This window comes from Pezoporus flaviventris, unplaced genomic scaffold (genome assembly GCF_033815535.1).
Source record: "Pezoporus flaviventris isolate CSIRO_AGI_PZ_B2104156 unplaced genomic scaffold, CSIRO_AGI_Pfla_v1 ptg000006l, whole genome shotgun sequence".
NCBI classification, from domain to species: Eukaryota; Metazoa; Chordata; class Aves; order Psittaciformes; family Psittacidae; genus Pezoporus; species Pezoporus flaviventris.
The window spans coordinates 9,143,231-9,162,207 of record NW_026892554.1 but is presented as its reverse complement, the minus strand read 5'-3'; the positions used below and the strand labels follow the sequence as shown (position 1 = coordinate 9,162,207).

General features: G+C 46.8%; 1 protein-coding gene across 1 annotated transcript in view; it reads right to left on the bottom strand.

The window, feature by feature from the left end:
• LOC133265897 (inactive cell surface hyaluronidase CEMIP2-like) overlaps positions 1 to 15,038 on the bottom strand; it is a 51,009-nt gene extending 35,971 nt beyond the window's left edge. Inside the window, exons 1-13 of the mRNA XM_061446813.1 lie at positions 12,809 to 15,038; positions 12,598 to 12,738; positions 11,916 to 12,477; positions 11,526 to 11,695; positions 10,874 to 11,062; positions 10,352 to 10,521; positions 9,330 to 9,539; positions 5,343 to 5,548; positions 3,694 to 3,763; positions 2,946 to 3,074; positions 1,838 to 1,923; positions 371 to 502; positions 217 to 252 (exon numbers count right to left, since the gene is read on the bottom strand). Of these exons, the coding sequence (XP_061302797.1) occupies positions 217 to 252; positions 371 to 502; positions 1,838 to 1,923; positions 2,946 to 3,074; positions 3,694 to 3,763; positions 5,343 to 5,548; positions 9,330 to 9,539; positions 10,352 to 10,521; positions 10,874 to 11,062; positions 11,526 to 11,695; positions 11,916 to 12,477; positions 12,598 to 12,738; positions 12,809 to 13,055 (2,348 nt within the window). The 5' untranslated portion in view covers positions 13,056 to 15,038. The remainder of the gene's footprint in view (positions 1 to 216; positions 253 to 370; positions 503 to 1,837; positions 1,924 to 2,945; positions 3,075 to 3,693; positions 3,764 to 5,342; positions 5,549 to 9,329; positions 9,540 to 10,351; positions 10,522 to 10,873; positions 11,063 to 11,525; positions 11,696 to 11,915; positions 12,478 to 12,597; positions 12,739 to 12,808) is intronic.
• Positions 15,039 to 18,977: the final 3,939 nt, after the last annotated feature.

Below are 18,977 nucleotides of genomic sequence, written 5' to 3'. Positions count from 1 at the left end.
ACCATGTATTCCCCTGACATGCTGAGGCAAAGAGAATGAAAGGCTAAATTGCCCCTTGTATTAATGGCTGCCCAGGGAAGACTTGATGTGGTCTGGGAGGGAAATGTGAGGTTTCTTGTGTCTTACAGTAATTGCCAGAGGAGTGTCTCAGCTTCCACTCTTCAGCCTGTTACACTGAGGGGAAAAATGGGAAGAAGATCCATTTTAAGAAATTACCTTGCCAGAGTGAGTCCAATTCCATTGTCTGAAAACCTGGGACAGAAGAAACAGAGGTGTAAATGATGGGGAATGTCTGCAGTGAGTTTGGCCTACAGGCCTATTTATGTCTGCCAGGAGGGTAACGATTTAACACACAGTTAAAGTAACCTACCCTGAGTTGCAGAATATAATGTCGCCACCCCTAGCCCAGGCCCCATGGTCATTATTTTTAAAAGCAATAAGACCATCAATCACGGCAGGAACTCGCGGCTTTTCAGGATCAGCATCTTGATGTGGGCGAAACCTGAAGCAAGGAGCTTAGTTAATGCGGCACAAGAGACATACGAATCAGCCTCAGACAGGGGAGGTTGTGCCTGGCAGACCTTGTCTGGCTTCCACACATCAGTGTGATGGGCATAAAGAGGTGATATGCCCTGGATGAGAGTCAGGCTATTAGCTTGGTTTCATTTCTGTGCCTTGGTACAAAAGAGAAAACAAGCATTCACAAAGGTGAATCAAGTGATTTCTCACTAGACTTCAACAGCACCGCATCTACTCCCTAATTTGATTCAGTGTGATTTTAGAGGCATAGAAAACATTCTTCCAAAGTCACTTGGGTCCTTTTGTAATTGTCTTTACAGGGTCCATTGAGAATCCCTGGGTTGATGCTAGAAAATCAATTAGGCACTTTCAAGAATCTCATTCAGCAAAGATAATGGAGTAATTGAAGCTGCTTTCCTTGCATGTACAGACCAGACATCCGTATGCTTCTGTGTCTGCTGAAAGAGAAGCTATGATATGAAAATAGGATTCGCCCTGGGAACTGGGAGCTTCTCAATTACTTGCCGGCTATTTCTTGCCATGCTGGCTGTTAATGGTAGATTTGTGCTGTGTTTCGGAAAATATCACCATTGCTTTTTCTGAGTCTGCCCTCACCTCCTACTTCTTCCAGCTGCTGTACTAGGGAATGTGTCTCCTTGGTGCCCAAGGGGATGACCCTGGTGGGGAAGTCTCACAAAGGGACACAAAGTGACCCTTTCAGCCATACGGGAGCATGGTATGTGACATTGATATGGGATGATGGAGGAGGAAAAATGGCAAAGCTGAAACAGGAGCAGGGCCCAATTTCTGCCACAGCCTCCTCACACAGACCTATAGGACTGCAGCAAGCGAGGAAATGGCCTTAATTTACCTGCTTCTGCTCTGTGAAATGGAGTTCAGAGATTTTAAAGCAGCTGACAAAAAGCTCTGAGGCTACTTGACTTTCCTCATTAATCCTAGACCAGACTCAGCAGTCTCTTACATCATCATTCAGATGTAAGTTCTTTTAAGTAATTAATAAGAAATGTTGGTGATTACAAACCCGCTAATGGACTAATGGGATCTGGATCCCCTTCCACATACTTCACTGCTTAGTCCTCATAACCCCAAGTGTATGTGTATCATTTTTTGATCCACAATAACACAAACAGTTAAGTGCATAGCTATGAAATATTTGCCTCTGCACATCAGAGATAGCTTGTGTGTTTTCTTCAGATGCTCCAGCCGTAATGAGGCTCTAATGATCTGCTAAATACAGTGCAGAAGCCAAGAAGCAATACAAGGATCCAAACTACTTAACCATACAGCATGTGCTTACCTGGCATTATCGACAGTGAGATACTCTCTGGGATCTTCAGCGTTGGCTCTCGTTGTCTTTACTCCTTTTCCAATAAACAAACCGGCCTGAAAACACACGCGACTCCAATTATTTTAACAGATCACTGAATAGAAACCCAAGATCTCAGATTTTTACCAAAGAACATGGGCAGCCAGTGCATGAGAACACAGTCAACCCCTGCAGCCTGGGTTTTATCTTCGCTTTAGGTGTCACTTGGCACTGCTCAGCATGACATTAGCACAGGATGTAGCACGCTGAAGTCAGGACAGAGCCCGGCCTGCCATATGTTATGCATCAGCATTGTGGGCTGTCTTCTGACCCAAAGCAAGGCACTGAACTCCCACTCTCTCCCTCTCTCTTGCAGAAAGCTATAAGGGACTCTGCCAAGCTCTTGATAATTTTGTGGAAAAAGAGTGTTGTTAAGAAGCAAGATTTTAAATGAAGAGTGACAAGTCCCCTGACAGTCAAAAGAGAACATGAGCCGATGTAGCCAACGTCAAGACTTAGGGCAAAGCAGCAGCTGTCACGGACCAAAATGTAAAATATACATGACACAGAACAGCACTGATTTCAATCTAGAATCCTGAGAAATAAGTTAAAATGCTCTTTACAGCTTACAGGTTACATTTTCATGTCAACAGTGTATTTGGGGGAGAAAGTGTTTTTCTTGGAATTACTCTTGAATTTTAGGCCTTATTTTTCAAAGGTGATGAGCAGTCCCTGGCACAAACGGCTTCTGCTCATCCCCCTATGCCCTTGTACCACTGTGGCCAACAGCAGTGCTCAGTGTCCTGTTTGTCATTCCTTGAATCTCACTTAGTTGTAGGTGTACCCACGGCCTGGGCTCATCCCCTCTAGCACAGGCACCAACTGAAGTGCCTGAAACAGGACCTCCATTCTGCTCAGCTCCCTCTTTGCTCATTAGAAAGAGCATCACCCCCAAAAGTTGGCTGTCTTGATATAGTGTTAAAAGAACTTTATGAAAATGTAAGACACCCATGACCACCTGATTTCAGAGCACCACACACAGTCATCCCCAGGTCATACAACTATATTGATAGAAACATAAAAAACCCCATCCACATGCCTTGAAATTGGAGTGGACTCTGTTGTTGTAAAATACTCCCAAGGGGGTATATTCAGCCTGTCCCTCTGGATATTGCCCCTCAGACTGTCCAGTGGGAACCCGGTGAAAGATGTACCATATCCCAACATCCTAAAAGACAAAGGAAGGTCTGAGAAATGGGACACTGCAATTAATGACACAGGTTATACTGGGGATTTAGGGTTTCCACTGTGCTGTCCAGACTTCTGACCTGAGCCTGCCAAACATGCAAATCCCAGGGGACACATACTAGCCCATACTCTTAAACCTCCCAGCTAATCCTTTGGCATGCACAGTGGGTCCTTGGGTTTTAAAAATGCTTATATTGTGGGTGAAATGCAGATGGTTTATTAGAAAATATAACCTTCTCCATACAGGCACATTAAACAAACATGATTTGCAGAAACGTCAAAGATAAAAAAAGGAGAGAATATATATTTATAAATACACATATAAAATTTTATTGGGCTTCTAACTATTAACTACTAATAAAAATCAACATTTGCTAAGAGACATCACACACCATTCCCAGCCACAATGGTGAAAGAAATCAGTGTGAGAACTGCAGGCAAATACTTGTTCTTAACAGAAACAAAGGTTGAAGAAATACATATCCCAATTTTACAATGGCTTACTAAAAAGTCATTGCCCCCATGCTAATGACATCAATAAATGTAGAATATATGGGAACCAGAGGCAAAGCATAGCTCTTGCCATTAAATGATTTTACCTGAGCACCAGCTGCTGCATTCTCTATTAAGTTGTTGTTTGGATTTGCGATCCAGAAAGTGCTGACAGCCCTAAAAAATCAAAATCAAAATGATCCTAAGCAGTTACCAAACAGGAAGGGATACATTTTCATAGCACTGCACTGGACTTGAGCCACAACTCTCCTATTGACTTTAAAACTCCACACAACCTTTTAATGATACTCTTTAAGGAAAAGGAATCATCTAGTACTGTCAGATATGTTCATTTCTGGAGCCACATGCTGAACCTTCTGTAAATTATATGGGACTGTTAAGACAAAATCCATGCTCTGTTAAATGCAGTTGAAGGAAGCACAATATCTTTTTTTTAATTATTATTATTATTTTTGTTTTTTTAAGTTAAACAGCTTCGTACAATGGCTGCAAAGTGAACTTCTGGTTTGTGTTTTGGAACTTGAGGGGCAATGGCAGGAGGTATGGGATTCTTAGGAAGCTTCTACTTGGAAAACAAAACAAATGTCCATGCAAACCACAAATGGCTAGTTAAGTAGAAGATTAAGGATGTATTATTTTGATGTTTGCTCAAATAAGGATTTTTTGCTACATAAGGAGGTTGAGCAGTGGCAGAAACAGAAGCCAGATATAGTTACGAAAACTGTCATCTGTTGACTTGCTTCATTGGATAACATCTTTTGCAATAATAATGACCACATGTAAAAACACTGTAAACTTTTCTCATGACTGTACCAATTAATTTGATCATTCTAAGCAGATCTAAATTGTGGTTTATCCACAATAATCATTATGTAATCAAGAACCCACACTCCTTTGCATTAACAGATCACGAAATACATGCAAAATAAACCTGTATTAACCATACCAGCAACCCTAGCATTTCAGTGACAATAATGGTAATTAAGTGGGATTGTTTACACAAATTAGAATAATTTGTTTGGCTACTGCATCCTTTTCCAGAAAAGGTAAAATTACAAATTTCCTTGGCTAAAGTGGGTTCTTGCTTGCAAACACTAGCCTAGGTCCCTGAGTGCCTGTGTTCTAGCTCATCAGTCTCCAAAACAGAAGCTTACTTTGATCAGCTATATCGAGCTATTGTTTATTGTTGAATTACGCTCATTGTAATTTAGGCTAATCTGTGCATTCTCACTGCATCTCCTGAGGTACTCTAGATATTCATGGACTCATGTACTATTGAGCAATTTACTCTAGATGCCCCAGCCTCAATTCAGCCCTGGTGAAATAAGGCAAAAACTCCCTTTGTGGTAAGTGATGTTTTTGACAGCCTGTACCAGCGCTGAGGCAATTTGATTTTTCAGACAGATTTCATGGAGTGTTCAACATCCAACTTAAAAGCAGTTGAAAGGGGTTCAGAAACGAGCAAAGAGCTCTAATATATTTATGATTCTAAGGAAACAGAGACAGGAATAACCAGCAGCAAATATTCCTTCTTTAGGATTCATGCAGGTGTTAAAAGATACCGTCGCAAGCAAAACACAGTCAAGTAGCTAAATCATTTTAAAATGAGAAATGGTAGAAAAAGCTACAATTTTTCATTTACTATCAAACAGCCCCTTTCAAAAGTTTCACCCCAGCATTCTTTAGGACCCAGCTATAAAATATAAAGCCTGATTACAGCTTCCAGAGCACTTACATGCAGTCAGCGCTCGGCACAGGAACGTAATCTCCGTAGACTTTGCTACGGATGGCGAGGCACATTGCCTCACTGCGATCTGAAGGCAAGATTGTCCCTGGCTTTGTGAGGAGGCCCAAGTTGTGATAGAATGTATTGCGCTGCTCTGTCCCATCTTCCAGGAAGAAACAGTGCCCCAGAGTGTCATAGCCAATGGTGTCTTTGACCTGGGAAAAAGTATACAGGCCATCAACCATAATGCTAACAACAGCAGGCGCCATAACTGATGTGCTTTGCTTATCAATAAATGCCCAAAATGTTCATGGAGTGGTTTTGCCACCCCTCTGCACAGCAAGCAGTGCATAGGCAGCAGTCCTGGAGCTAACTCAGACTACACCCAGTCTGCATAACTCTGGACTGACCTTCTTATACAGTGAAGCTGCTATTAAAATTATTCAGGGAAAGACCACATGCATAATTAAAGCAAAACTGCAAAATACTGGATATAAAGCTGTCTTCAGCTCCAAGAAATAATACTTGGTTCAGCGTCATGGAGTATATATCTGCATAAAGACAAGTGTATCTTGCATGATAAACCAACAAGTTAGGATGGTAATGAAGACATTTTCATGAGCTGCAACACTTCCCAAATAAAATAAAGTCTTTAAAATGCACCATGTGAAGTAGTCTATATTAAAGATATTTCTGTTCTTTCTCCACTCTCAGAAGGTGCATGACCGCTTCATTCGTGTAATGGACAGCTTGTGCAGAGATGGTATTTTACTGTTTCACTCTATTTAATATTAATTGACATGCAGAGGGATATTGCATTAAACCCTAATTTGACCAAGAGGACTTAGCACAAGCCTCCTTTGATGTACAGTCTTATGAAGACAAAAATTCAGAAATCCTTCTTTTAAATGTAAATACCAAATCAGGCTAGTTAAAATACTAGCAATTTGTTACTAAATCTTACTGAAACCTTAACTTTGTACTCAAATAATCCCTGTCAGCATATTTATTCACTCTTCAGGCACACAAAAATCCTGTTGACGTCAGAGCTGTGTCTGTGTAAGACTGCAAGATTAATTAATATTAACCTACATGGTTATTTCTGTATACTTGAGGGATACTTGAATGAAATCCAGATTAATATCCTGGGATTTCCCCTTAATAGGCTGCTACTGTACATAACATCTGGAGTCACAAATGGTATAGTTCCCATAGGTATATCTCTACTGGATTTCATTGTTTTCCTGGCAGTCACCCCTCAAATTTGTCATCTGCTGCTCTTGTTTCTGCCTGGATGAAGTGTGCAAGAGAGAGTTAAAAATAGCACACAACACAGCCAGGTACCCAGCTGCTAACTCATATAGCTTGGGAAATCCACTGAGACCCGGCATATAGGTACAGTGGCTTGAAATGAGTTACAAGGAGGTTAACGGAACCTAGATGCAGCGATGCTGAACATGTCCGTGCCAGCTTGGAAATACAGATAGGAAATGGACTTAAATAAAAATGCAAGTGTCCTTGCCAGCTGCTAAGAACAGCCAGACTGGCTACTTCAACCCTTTCAAAAGACAGGCAGAAGCTGCTAAGGAGGCCACAGAAGACTATTTTTGGAAAGAAACTGTAACAACAAACTGCCCGCTGTTTCAGACAGCATTTCAATTGTAGAGTTTCATCCTGCTGAATTTAGCTGAAATTTGGCTAATCTGAGCTTCAGACAGCTGCGTCAAAAACCAGCTTTGTATCCAAAACCAGGTTTTAGCTTGGATTAATACGACTAATCACAACTTTGTAATTGCATGGCAGCTCTGAATACTTAAATACATGAAACTGTATTGATCACTCAGAATCAGATACATCAGAACTCATGTAATTTAAAGATCACGTACGTTTCAATGAAAGATAAGGGCCATTTGATGCCATTACATCAAAACCCCAATAACTGATCAATTCTGGCACATCACAGCTAGGAACTACATGCTTGGAAACAAGCCCACCTGTGGCACTGTGACAGTGGCATATTACTGTATGTGACAGCATGAAACACTGTCCACAACACAGGTGACAACCCCACCGGTGTGTCCAACACTGGATGACTGAGGTAACCCTACACACTGCATTATAAATAGTTCAGCAACACAATATGAGTGACCTTTATGCACTGCAACATTAGACATGAAGGACTACAGTAGTTGGTGTACGTCTGACGTGTGCCAGGGCAGTGAGATGCATGTCACAGCCTGCTTCCCACCGCGATGGGTAACCCAAGCTGCTGCACCGCAATGCAAACCTGGCACATAGGAGCAGCAGATGGGAGAAGGGCCTTGCAGACACCACTGTTTGACCAGAACACAGCACAGCACAAACCACAGCAGTCTAGCAACCTATGTCTAAAATTACACCCTCTAAACCCTCAGGACAGGAGCGAGATAAAACCGCCTATCTGGTTTATGTTGCTTCAAGGGATGAAGTTTCATAATGTGATGCTAAATCTGGTACCCATCTACGTTATTTAACTGCCAGGCTCCGATACACATACTCTTCTCTGGAATTGCAATTTATTGTAATTTATTTTAAAGCAAGGCTTTTAATTACATTTTAATTACTCTTTATCTTAATGGCTGTATTGAAACCACATGATTCTTCCAAAGGATCACATATTTAACCTTTACAATAAAACCTGTTCATTGATTTATGGACTCAAAGCCCTCAGTGGTCACATGCTGGGGGGCTGAATCTCACTCTTGGATTCTTGATCTCACAGCTACTGCATCCCACACATCCAGATAAACCCTTGACAATCTCACTTTTGATAAAGACCAAGACCATATACCATTCTTCTCAGAACCAACATTAGCATAAGGCTTAATTTTTCATCCCTGGCAGATTCTTTTAATTACAGAGGTTTAATACCAATGGGAGGAGAGAGGGAGTTAAACTACATCCACACACACTGGGCAATTCTCCTGCCACCTAAAGGTTTTGTACACAAAAGCAGTCTCTACAGCCAGAGCAAACCATATATATAAGAAGTCAAGCAATAATTTTGAGTGATCTGGACAATACAAATGCAATTTAGGACACATGAAAACTGGGACTGGGCTGTCCATGTCCCAGTTACATAAGTCCAGCATCACATTTTTGTGAATACATCCTTTTGGAGGGACCCTTTCACACAAGGGTTCCACCTGAGCACCTCTAACTCGTGTCTTACACAGCTTCATGTCCTAGGTTGAGAAGAAGTTCTCAGGAAAAACACAGGAGGTCATGGACAGTTCAGGGAGTGTCTTCTGCCTGAGCACACATCAGGTGAATGAGGAAATGCCCAGAGACACCAAAACACTGTTCAAGGTCCTGCAGAGCACACACCAACTGGATGTGTTGGGACTGGAGCAGGAATCTCTCTTTTCCAGCTGGGACATGTATGGCTTTCTAGGGGGTTTTTTGAGTTTCTCTCCCCAACACCCTTGTGAGGATCTATGCCAGAGCCAAGTTCCTGAGGGTTTTTCTGGCACTGAAGCAGACATTTGGGTCTGTCCCTCTCGTATTTCATTCCCTTTGTCATGTGAATATCTTTGTATATATTTCACATTGCTCTGACTTGAACAATTCCTGTCTCTTTTTATCTCCTTTGCAAATTAAAGGCCCATTGTTTCAGTCAGGTCCTAAAGTCCATTGCTTTAATTTTAAATGAAAGTTTCTATAATCACAATCTGTGCAGAATAACATGGCAAAGATTTCACTATATATCATCACACCTCTAATAATATTAACTAGGCAATACTAAGAACCTGAAATTCATTTCAAAGAGCTGCGCTACCAGAGCGACAGTCCTAACCTGAACACCAGTCAAATGAAGTTGGTAAGTCGGGACATTACTTGGCGTAAAGATGGCTTGTGTCAATAATCTATTTTCTCCTTGCATCACAAATGATTCTTGCTGTTTAGCGGTACCTAAGCAAAGAAATAAACTCAGTACTAATAAAACATGTTTCCTACCAGAAGGCCATGAGTCCCATGTATGGCAACACACCTAGAGAAGCAGTGGTGGATAGCCAGGTTATCAAGGTACGTCGGGCGTTCATATCCTCCCCTCTCATCCACATCCTCAGCCAAGTGAAAATGCACAGGGTAACTGCCCAGGATTTGCTGCCCCATGTTTTTCAATTCCACTCCTGACAAGTGAACAGAGCTAAAATTCCTTAGGATCTGCTGAGACAAATGTAGATGATTACATTGTAGGCATTACAACAGAAACAGATGCAAAAAGAAAACCACCTCTTTTCTCTCTTATTAGGCAATATGCTTGCAGAGCAACACAGGGCCTGATCCCAGAAGGAGGTGCCAGCTCCATGCTCTGGCTCGGATCAGCATGCCAGAGGCTGCACACCTACGGGCCCGGGGCTGCCAAGGACCAGCTGCCAAGCAGCATATGCAGTGTTTAGCAACAGCAGTGTATGACAAGGGACTCCTGCCAGCTACAGAAAGGGGCAGTGATTACCACCAGGCTCTGTTTCCTGGCAGCTTTATCTCTGTCAAGTGAGTTCAGACCTGCCCAGCTCCCTGATTTCCACTGATAGAGAAGTAATTCTACTCAAAGCTCCTTTAATAGCAAGGCTTTGCACCTCCACCAAGAACACATGGGACAACCAAAAGGAGACAGCACAACAGGGTGATACCCAGCACTTCTCTGAGCCATGAAGGGTGGGGGAAGCTCTGCAGAAAGCACAATTTCTACAGTGACATCTCATGAACTGTGTAACTTCATACCAACCCTACTGACAGCAATGCCACTGAAGAATCCCCACTAACCCAGAGAAGGGTATGTGTTCACATACACAGTGAAGAAAACATAACAGACTCATAGCAAGGCTAGTTTTGCAAGATTCCCCTCTTCACAGACAAGTATAATTTTTCCCACAGACACAATGATAGTTTCATGCATTATATTGCTTGTTTTACAAACCAGGAAAGGAACCATCTGAAAATACCTGCAGGCATGTGCATTAATAATGACTCACTTTAATATGTCCTCCAAATGTATCGAAGGAGAAAAACTGGCATTGATTTTGTCCATAACAGGAGTCTTCCATTTCTCCTTGAATAAGTATATTTCTAGTCAGAAGGCCAACCTCTGCCCTCATATCGACGCCATCTATGACTTCTCCAATGTGAAGATAAAGTGGGCTGCCTGTGAAAATCAGAAACCTCTTCATTCAGGGCGAGCACGGCATCTTCATTACTGCCTTGTTCTAAGCAAGTGTGCACTTTGACTTTAAGCAGTCACCAAGTCCAGAGACATGCCCAGTTGCTAGTATCTGATCCCAGAGGAGATCAGCACTTCCCCTGGCTTCTACAAAAGACTGATGCCTCTGGTCAAGCTTTCAAGTCCAAATATAATATCGTGGGCTTCACCTCTTGTATGCGTTCATGTGTTTAGGGGACAAAAATCTATCTAAAAGGACAAGTAAATGTAAAATGTAAAAGACAAGACAATGTAAATATTTACCACAAATGAGTAGCTTAATAAAAATATTTCATACCATCAATTTTCACTTGATTACTTTTACATTCAGGGCAAGGAAGGAGATTAAACTCTTCAGCCTGATGCATAGAATAATCTGTACTAGCAACAACGATCCGGTCACCAGGTAACCAACTGGTAACCTCATCCACCAAGTGGAGAATTATTCCATTGGATGCTTCCACTTTAAATCCATTATGAGGCACCCCTGAAAAATGAAGCAATCAATTATTTTTTCAGTTGTACTTGACACAATCATGCAATTAGTGGAAGAGCATATCAATTTAATTTTTATGTAGGTAACTGGGTGTAATAGAAGGGATCAAGATATTAAATATGCCAGTGTAACTCTTTGTAGGCAGCTAAAACTTTACTTTGCAAGAGTGGTGTTGTTAGCTTGGTCACATCTATGCAAGCACGACTGTGGTATTATCATATGTCCCATCCCTGGAAGTGTTCAAGGACAGGTCGGATGGGACTTTGAGCAACCTGGTCTAGTGGAAGGTGTCGCTGCCCATGGCAGGGGGCTGGAACTAGATGAGCTTTAAGATCCTTTCCAACCCAAACCATTCTGTGGTTCTATGATTAGCATTGCACTGTTTGGATTCACAGCAGCCAGAAAAAGCAGAGCAAAGCAACAGAAGACAAGCAATTGTCAGGGCAGACTGAACCTTTTATCCATCCACTGAAAGCAGAAACAGTAAACCGCATCCCATCGTAAGTGAGGAATTCTCTTCGGGCTACTGCTAACCCCGTGGTTCCACTCCCGTGGTACTCCCGTTTATCCTCCGCTGTGGAAGGCTGATCCCCTCCTAGGATACCCACCAGCGCCCAGGGCTCCCTGAGGGAGACGGAAGGAGTCAGTGACATCCCGAACCCTCCACCCCCGAGGAGCTCTAGCAGAAGCGGGTCGCAGGGCACTGTGTCCCTTCCCTCCTCACCCTTCCTTCCCCCGATCCCCGCCCTCTCCGAGCCCCCGCGGCGGGAGCGGCGGCCCCGGCGCTCCGGAGCTGTCCATGGTGTTGCCGCTGGCCCGCGCCCCCCCGCCCGCCGCCCCTTACCTGTGTCGCAGGCGGGAGATGTGCGCGCTGCCCAGGCGGTCCCGCAGCAGCAGCCGCGTCTCCAGCGTGAGGCTGCGGGCGGCAGAGTCCCCCACGGCGGCCGCCACCACCGTGCCGGGGGGCTGCATGGCCAGGAAGGAGCGCAGCCGCCCGCACTCGCCGTGCCGCAGGTGCGTGTCGAAGCGCGCCGCAGCAAGCACCCGCGCCGTGCCGGCGTCCAAGATGCGGAGGTTGAGCCCGCGGCTGCCCCACCGCCTCTCGGAGAAGTAGGGGCCGTAACGGAGCCCGCCGGGGTGCAGCGTTTTGTCCAGGAGGGTCCAGGAGCGAGGCCGCCGGCCGTGCAGCTCCAGGACGCCCCCGCGCCCCACGCCCAGGAACTTCTGCCCGAAGCCCTCCACGGCCGCCCCGTCGGTGGCCCGCCCGTACAATGAGATAGTCGCTCGCGAGCCGTAAGGGCAGCGATCTGAGCCGATGTGCAGCTCCCCGCCGTCGTGGATGAGGATGTAGCGGGCTCGCAGGGTGATGGGCGGCCCGCGGGGACAGTCGGCGAACACCAGCATCCCTGCGGGCGAGGGAAGAGAGAGGGAGAGGGGCTCAGGGCGCGCATGGCCGGGGCCGGGAGGTGCCACGCACCGGCAGCCACAGCCCGGCCGCCCGCCCGGGCTCCGGCGGCCCCGCTTACCTCCGTCGCGGATGACGAGGGAATGGAAGGCAGCGGAAGTCTCCAGGCGCAGAGCCGCCCCCTGGCCCACCACGACGGCGCGGTTGGTGTCGGAGCTGGGTCGCCACGGGGCGAGGTGGGGGTCGGCCTCCGGACAGGTACCTGTAAGAGACGGGCGGCAGCGGCGGGGCGCGGCAGGGCGCGGAAAGGCGCGGAGGGGCGCGGTACCAACCTGATGCGCTGCCGTCGCTCGCTGCTCCCCGATACGTCCCGCGGCGGCGCCGAGACCGGGACCGGCTCCAGGTCCGGTTCCGGCGCAGAGGGCAGGAGGAGCAGCTGCTCCCCGGTGCTCCCCGTGTCCCGGGAGCCCCCGCAGCAGCTACCTGCCGCCCATAGCCGCGGGCATCCCCGCCGCAACACGTGCGGCGCCGCGCCGGCTCCTTCCCGCGGATTCGCACGGGGCCGGCGCAAAGGCACATTTTGCTTTTGATGTGTTTTGGGATTTTTGTGCTCTTTTCTCCTCTCCGATTAAAGTAGCAAGATCAAAACCAACACCCCCCACTCCCCGGCTCCATACAACCCCAGACACGGCGAGGCAATCACAACAGCAGCAAGAACAGAGAGCCGGCGAGGAGATAACCCCAGCGGCAGATGGACGAGAGACAACATCGAGTTTCAAACTTGAGCTGCAAAGACCGCTTACCTATCCCCGGCAGCGCCGAGCCTCGAACTTTGTTCGCCGCCTCTCGGAAGCTCCTGACCGTGCTGCCGGGCTCCCGGGCGGAGGAGGCAGGGGCGGGCAGCGGCAGGCAGACGCAGGCACCTCCCGCTACTCCGCTCCGGCTGCCTCCCCTCCGTTTCCCTTTTTATATCCATCTCCCAACCGCTGGAGGTGCCCGCACTGTTTACAGCGGCGGAGCTGCTGGCTCCTCCCAGCCGGGGACGATCCCTCCAGCCTGGACGTATATCTGCAACCGGCGGTCCCATGCCCGGGGGAGTACTGCTGCCCGCAACCAAACGTCTTCCCCTGCTCTAAGCCCCCGGGGTCCCCACCGGATGCCCCAGGATGACGGGCGAGCCTCTGCCCAAAGGCTCTGTGCAGACCCGCAGAGCCCCGGCTATGTTCAAAGCCCGAAACAAAGCGTGTGTCTGGGGTGCCAGGTGCCCCCCAGGAAGGGCAGGGGGCTGAGGTGCCCCAGCCCCTGATCTGGTCACCGGAGCTTGGCATGCCTTGGCCCATCTTAGAAGGCATCTGGCCCTTCTGCCACCTTCCCGTGGGGGTGTTTTGCCCTGTGCTGCCTGTGTCTGACATATCTATGGAGAACACTGTAACCTGGCATTGCTAAAGTTCCCCTGACAATGGGTGAGCAGAGGGGTATCTGCTACTTCACCTCCCAACCTGCCAAATCAACCTGTAGTCAGAACCTGTGGTGAGAGAGGGGAAGCCTTGGAAGGTGCTCTGACAAGAGATGGGCTCAAAGAAACCCGTGTGATTCAACCCACATGACCTGGGACTGCATTCCTGCCTATTGCAAGTTCCTGTCTGGATTCCAGTCTCAGAAGACATGGCACTGCACACAGAAGGACCATCAGACACTGGTTTGTTTTCCATGAACCAGAATATACCATACAGCACAGCTGAGCTTCCAGGTGACACATAAAGACAGGTAAGTGCCGTTCTCCCTCCAGAGTCTACACAGAACCCTTCATCTCAGCTCCAGAGCCCCACATCCAGAGAGGATAAGGCCAGAAGTGGTCAGGTGACAATGCCAGCTACTGCTCCTGCCCAGCATCAAAGCCAAAGGGGTGCAAACCCACAGGCACCAATCTCAGAGACATTTGTGTGCCATCATCTGGCCAAACTGCTCCAATCTGTCACCCCTGAAATTTATTCTGGTGCAGGATTTCTTCTGACAGAGGGCACAAAGAGCCTATAGTCATGTTAATAAGGAGCAAGTGCTGTCAGACAAAATATGGGAACAGACTGGAAGCAGGAGGTGGGTGAGGGGCACAGCCATGCCCCACACTCCATACAACAGCTCCAGAGAGGGGCAACGTTCACTTATGTTAAATAAGACCAATTCACCCTCTTACACCCTGTCCTGTGAGCCAGAGCATCGCTGAATGTGAAGATAAGCATCCAGCCCAGAGAAACACATCAGATAGATAACCCTCCCTCATTTCAATACTCCATAAATACAGGGAAACATCAGAGCTGCCACCTCGGCTGCCGGCTGTTCATCCATCATTTAATGCTGGCACTTCTATTCCTGTCTCAAATAGCTTTTGTCATTTTCCTTCCAAAAAAAGCGGCCTTACTCAGCATCATGCCTCATTCTTATCTGAATATGACACATATGAACGCAGGTCATGGGAAAGTGGAGCTGTTATCAAGAGGTATAGGAGGCAGAAAGTTTTATCTACCACTGGAAATTTCAGGCACGAAAAGACAAATTGGAGTATTTTGTGCAAAAGATTTCATGGACTTGCAATGTAAATAAAAGGCAACAATTAATCTGACATAGAAATAGTGGAAATAAACATAACACGGGCTTTGGTTCATACTAAGCGTTGCGCTGGCCTTGTGAAATGATCAGTGAAGCCAAAGCCGCTCCTCTTTACATCGGGCTTTCCTGAACAAGAACTCCACATTTTTTGAGGTATGAGCACTGTTTAAACCACTTTCTGTCTTTAGCCTCAAAATCCACAGAAATACACTGGTTGGACTCTTTTCCTGAAAGAACTACGTTCAGGAGAATTATTTCAGTGCTATTTCCCATTGTATCAAGTGTTCAGGGGCCTGAGAAAGAAGACTTAAGAGTCAATGAGACTGGCCACATCATCCTGCTTTTCTGAAGATTCCTGTGTCTGTTTAAGGAAAACACAGAAACATCTATCTGTAGAGTGATGCTCGGGTGCTAGACTGTTCTCCTTCCGCTCTTTTCCAGATTGCACGTTGCAAGATGATTTCTATTTCACAGCAGCACTAGTTTGAAGCATACGCTGTCTGTTTGAAGCTCACACCACCACGCTCTGCTACAGGATGCATCCACAGCACAAGAACATTCCCAAACATCCTCACACCTGCAAGTGGGAAATCCTGACTAATCCTGCCTCAAGCAAACAGCTGTTAAACACTCCCTCACAAAAATAATCAACCCAACCCCTCCTTCACGCGTTATTGTGGGTTATAAACTGAAGTTCACCGTTCTAAAAAACAAAATTGGGTCATTTTCTGAAAGGGGCTGTCAGGCATGAGGTGACCTCTCCCACCCCGTGTCTCAGTAACTGTGGTGCTTTGCTTACAAACACGACCAAACCGCTCAGTCACAAGGATCAATGACTGCCGAGGATCCGTTTTAAGGCAAAATAGCAGAAAACAAGGCAGCTCCGGGTCTGGCTTCCAAGCACAGCCGCCCCTTCCAGGAGAAACAGCTCTCGCACATGAATGCATAGAGAGGACGGGTCCTCCTTTGTAAATGATTTTCCTGGGCACACTCCCTCGCTAAACAGTTTCCCGTTTCCTTCTTGCTACTTAGAGAAAGGAAGGAGGAGCGGAGTCAGCATCCCCTGGGCAACGCCCGTTCCCACGGAGCTAGAGGCTTCAGGGGATGACCCCGGGGCGCCCGCAGCAGGGCCACGGCCAGGGCCAGTCCCAGCTCAGACCACGCTGCCCGGACGCCCGTTCCGGAGCGCACCCCGCCTGTCCCCGGGGAAAACGGGGAACGCGCAGCGACGGGCGCTCCGCGGCCTCCCCGTGCGGTACCGCGGCCGCCCGGGAGGGGTCGCACTTGCACAGCCGCTGCCGGCCCCTCGAGGCCACGCCGCCTGCCGGAGCTCCTACTTCAGTTAATTAATGACTCTCATCTGGTTTTCCTTCTCCTCCCAGCCACGGATCCCAGCATTCCCTACTTGTTCTTTCAAATTCCCTTCACCTTTTCTGCACACCGCAGCTGTGTTTCCACAGAGAAGCACCAGCCCGGAGAAGGGGATGCAGCACACCTGCTTCCATCTGGAGATGGAGGAGCCATGGACAACACACCCCCACTGCATCACAGCCATGCTCTGGGCACCATGATACCACAACGTGGCTTTTAGTGCCTGTATTGATCCCCACAGACTGTCTAACACAACTCCATACCAGCCCTCATCTAGCATGCCCTCCTCTGCAGGCAGCAACTTATTCCAACCCGCCCCATCCCAGAACTTCTGCTTTGGGCTGAGCCTGGCTCTAGCTCAGCCTGAACGTTGAGTGCCAGCTTCTGGCACGACCCAGGACAACTACGTACCCAATTGCACGCAGTGACATCCACCCCTCGCACTGGCAGCACAGAGCCTGACCCTGTGGCTCTGCTCAACCTTCATTACAAAGTATTTGAGATACCAAAACCATGTCTCCTCCTTATATACCTACCACTTTGTTCCTCCTCAGGCTTCAACAGTGCTTTACTTGGGTTAAGCATTTGCTTCTTGAGCAGACTGAAGGCCTTCGACTGCTGAGCTTTGGATAACACTCCCATATTCCTGAGGAGCTGCAGCACTCTGTGCAGCAAGAACGGCTTCACCTTGTGCTGGGCCACCTTGAGAGGACCAGTACGGATTTTGGGCAGGTTAACTTCTCGATCACAGTTATAAAACCTAAAAAGATTCCAGGCCAAGCTAGATCCAAAGGTATCCTTTAAAATATATCTGGAAAGTTTAAGGAGCATGTCACAGGACAGCTGCTTTTCTTGTGGTTTCTGGCCCAGGTTCTGAGTTAAGCTCTTCCTTCCCTCATGGCTCAGGAGAGAGTGGCTCCTGAGCGGGCTAGAGGAGCCCAGAGTCTCAGGAAGGGTTGTCTTACTGTGAAACAGTCTTTCATGATCCATATCCCACAAAGAAGTGTTGGGATTCAGGCTGTGTTCTGGAATAATCATAAATACAGTGAAACCTATTAAACAAACAGTGAAGAACCCCAATAGCTTTCTTTAATATATATATATAAGTACACACATTTACCAGAGTTCTGCTGTAGCCCTGGATACAGTCCAGGCCCCTGCGCTGCTTTGACAAACTCACTGAATGTTTTGACAGGTCAAGTCAATAGATTCGCAATAGATAGGGGTTTAAATGCTATAGTATAATAACAATTATTGGTGAATTTAAATTGAAACTATTTTTTCTTTGTAATTCTCAGGAAAACTATCTCTGTTACTTATACAGACACTCCAGATAACTAAAAAACTTCACTCACCAAAGGAGTATGTACTATTTCATAGAAATTGTCTGGAAAACATTAAGAAAAATAATTATCCTATTAAAGACTACAAAAGCCTTTTTGATATGAGACTAAGCAAGAAAATGTTTACATTCTTTCTGGACCATTTGCATTTTGGGTCCAGCCCCAGGGCCCAGCACAGCCTCCAGGTTTCCAACAGATACAGGTCAGGTTTAAACGAAAGCCTCGGTTTTGCTTGCTAGGTGATGCCTCTGGTTTCTGCCTGCTGATTAAAGTCATCAGCCTGCTGTAACAGGGTTAAGCTGCGCCTGCTCTGAGGCCACAGCAGCTTCACCTTATGGACAAGAAGGTGCTCGTATGGGAGAACTGGGACTCTGGAGCCATACTCAGCTCTCCCACATCCAGGCTGAGCCTGAAGGTTGAATTTACGCTCTGAGAACTGATCAATAAAACAATTAAAGGCAACATAAGTAGGCTGGGACTTGATGAGGAGTAGGGCTGCAAACACATAAGAAAGCTCCAATAATCAGAAGGGACAAAGGAACCCCAAACACAACTGCACCTTGCCAAAAGTATTTGAAACAGTTAATATTGTGACGTAACAGCTAAAGGCTGGAGGTCACGTCCTGGGACCCCTGGAATGTGTCTGCAGCCTCACTTTCATTTCTAAGAGGAGATTTTAAGGAATGTTCTTCTGCTTCCTAGAGGTGGATCCCAGCCCAGCACATTTCAGAAGCTTCAGGTATTTACTTTTATTTGCCTCAAGGTTATCAGGTGCAAGTAGCTGTGACTTACAGTCCAGGGGTTTCTCGCATATTGTAATCATGTTAGTGAAGTATTCTGTTAATTTATGGCTATAATTCATCCCTGAAATATAATGTATTACTTAGAAACTACAAAATGTGACTCTTACGACCAGATGGCAGCAGATAACTCAGGGACATGCCATAGCAAAAGCAGCATTTTGCATCTTCACTGCATCTTTCATTCCAAGCAACCAACAGTCATTGCAAGAGCCCTGTTCATAAAGCCCCTGAGAGATCAATGAGCTGTTCAGCAGATTACTGATGGGATAATGTGAGGGGAGCAAACAAGGAGAGAAGAGGAAGGACCCAGCTCCAGGAGGACCCCAGCAATCTGGGGTCCATATTACCCCCTCCTCCTGCACAGACATCTTGGGGGA